Source organism: Mercurialis annua, linkage group LG1-X (assembly GCF_937616625.2).
Source record: "Mercurialis annua linkage group LG1-X, ddMerAnnu1.2, whole genome shotgun sequence".
In the NCBI taxonomy this organism is placed as follows: domain Eukaryota; kingdom Viridiplantae; phylum Streptophyta; class Magnoliopsida; order Malpighiales; family Euphorbiaceae; genus Mercurialis; species Mercurialis annua.
The window spans coordinates 41,740,609-41,743,449 of record NC_065570.1 but is presented as its reverse complement, the minus strand read 5'-3'; the positions used below and the strand labels follow the sequence as shown (position 1 = coordinate 41,743,449).

The window sequence follows — 2,841 nt, the reverse complement described above, 5'->3', positions numbered from 1 at the left end:
TAACGTAAAATTTATTAGCTCGAGACTTACCAATTATTTTATTTTAACTTATTGATCTTTCTCTAGTCCCGTTCAAATTCAATTTAATAAATAATAAATTACCAATAAATTATTATTTTATGAGAACCGAAGTAGACCCTCTTTGGTATAAATCCATATTATTTGCACTTAATCTAACATCCTCGATCTTAATTCTTACGATTATGCCTCATCACACTATACTTGACACTTTTAAAAGTATGGGGTATTACAGTTTCTGAGTTAATTTTCTGTTTTGGTTGAGTTAAATGGAGATGATGAATTCTAATGCTAAAAATGGTAGTTTGGACTATCAATTGATTGCTAGAGCTGCGAATTGTTTGGTTTTATGAGATGTGAGGGTTGTGATATATGAGTACGGTTTAAGTGATGGCTGGCTGGAGGTGGAAGCCACCAGACCTGCTGGACTGACTCTCCAACAGGCGCTGCACCTTGCCAACTACGGCACGGTGGAGCTGAGCTTCGGCAACTCTGCTGCGATGCACCAGAGCTGATCCCCAAACTAGTGGAATGACGGAGGTCATAAACAGAATTCCTCAGCTTTGCCCGCGGTTATCGTTGACACTTACCTCTACTTCAACCCATTAGGTGGAATGGTCGATCGCCATAAAGATGCATTTTTTTCTGGTTTTTCGCCGTTGGGAATGGCCCAAGGATGTCCATTCCCCATTTTGCAAACGGCCAAGGGTTGCATGATGGCTTTGTCTCTTGAGCAAGACTATGCGACCTATCTCCGTGCTTTTTGGCATTTATCGCATTTCTTGACCAGCTCCTTTGAGTCTGCCTCCATGGTCGGCCAATAATATCCTTGCAAAGATGCATTTCTTGCCATGGCGGTTGGCCCCTTATGAGCTCTGCATATTCTTTCGTGTAATTCGCTTAGGATGTATTGCCCTTATCTTCGCGATACGCATCTGCACCAGGGGTGACTCACAGCCGTTTGGTACATCATTCCTTGGTAAATCGCGTAACGGCTGGCTGCTCTTCTTATCTTCTCTTCCTCTCCTCTGTCATTGGAGGTTTTCCCCTCCTCTAGGTACCTCCAAATTAGCTCCATCCGTTTATCTATTTCTTGTGTGTGGTAATTTTTTGGTGCATTGATGGTCGGGGATGATATTTCCTCTTTGAGTTTCATTCGCTGAAACTTGTCGCTTTTCTCTGAGGCTGCTTTTGCTATTATATTTGCTTCTACATTTTCTTCCCTTCCTATCTTCCTTCTTTGCCATTGTCCTCCTCGCTTCTCAATTTCTCGTAACAGTTTCTCCGTTCTTTTGTTATATCTTATCAAATTTTCTTTCTATGTGGCAAACGTTCCTTCTATTTGCCTAACGACCAACTGCGAGCCGTAGTTGATCTTCAAGCTCTCGGTTTTTACCTCGACCGCTAGTGCCAATCCTGCTATCAACACTTCATACTCCGTCATATTATTAGTTTTTGCAGATCTCAAATGGACTCCGTACTTGATTTGCACTTTGTGTGGGCCTTTGAGGATGACTCCTGCCCCTGCCCCCTTTTCATTCTTTTCCCTGCCGACATATAGTTCCCATTGTTGTTTTACCTCCAAGTCTGGTGTGGAACATCCAGTCAGCTCTGCTACGAAGTCGCTTGGGCTTTCATTGCCTGTCTGGGTTCGTATTAAATGTCGTGCTCCCCTAGTTGTATTTACCATTTGAATAATCTCCCTGAGAGCCCCGGCCTCCAGAGCGCCTTCCTCGTCGGTTGATCGGTTCACACAACTATCGGGTGAACTTTGAAGTATGATCTCAACTTCTTTGCCGTTGGTGTCTAGGCTAGCGCCATCTTTTAGATTTTTGGATATTTTTGCTCCACATCTTTCAAGGTCTGACTGACGTAGAACAGAGGTAGTTGTTGGCCTGCCTCCTCTCTTACCAAAACCGCTGTGGTTGCGTCTCTGCATACTGAAGTGTACAAGTAAAGGATTTCTGTGTCTTTCGGCCGGCTTAGTAGTGGCGGTTTCAGTAGGAACTTCTTTAGGTCTTCAAAGGCTTGGTCGCACTCTTTTCCCCATTTGAATGTCTTCGTTTTCAATGTCTTGTAGAACGGGAGGCATCTCTTTGCTGATGACGAGATGAACTGTCCTAGTGCCGTTACTCTTCTGTATAGGATTTGCACTTCCCATTGGTTTTTCGGTGGGGTCATTTCCAAGATTGCCTTGATTTTTTCTGGGTTAGCTTTCACTCCTCTTTGCGATACCATGTACCCGAGAAATTTCCCTCCTTCTACTCAAAATATGCATTTTTCTAGATTCATCGTCCTATTGAACTTGTCGAGTACTTCCATCATTATTCGTAGGTCCTTAAGGTGGTCCTCTTCGATCTTGCTTTTCACAATCACATCATTGACGTACACCCCAATTATTTTACCGATTTGGTCCTTAAACATGCATTTCATCAATCGTTGGTACGTTGCCCCGCTTTTTTCAACCCAAATGGCATCATTGTGTAACAGTAGGTACCCTCGACGGTGACAAAGCTTGTCTTTGTTTTATCTTCCTCAATCATCGGGATCTGATTGTATCCTTGCGCCATATCCGCCAAGCTTTATAGCATGTAACATGCGGTGGAGTCGACCAGCTGGTTGATGTTAGATAGGGGAAAGGAGTCCTTTGGGCATGCTTTGTTCGGGTCTGTGAAGTCGACGAATATGCGGTGTCTGCCAATTGCCTTTTTTACCAGGACCACGTTGCTCAACCATTCCGTATACTTGACCTCCTTGATAAAGATTGCTCCCAACAACTTGTTTTATCTCTTCGGCTATTATCTTTTGTCGTTCCTCCGAGTG

General features: G+C 43.6%; 1 protein-coding gene across 1 annotated transcript; it reads right to left on the bottom strand.

Moving 5' to 3' along the window:
* Nucleotides 1-615: 615 nt before the first annotated feature.
* On the bottom strand, nt 616-2,256 carry LOC126669749 (uncharacterized). The gene is made up of 4 exons (XM_050363298.1): nt 1,930-2,256; nt 1,415-1,885; nt 1,012-1,300; nt 616-893 (listed from the first exon to the last, which is right to left on the bottom strand). Exons 1-4 carry the CDS (start codon nt 2,254-2,256, stop codon nt 616-618), a joined length of 1,365 nt encoding a protein of 454 aa, XP_050219255.1.
* Nucleotides 2,257-2,841: the final 585 nt, after the last annotated feature.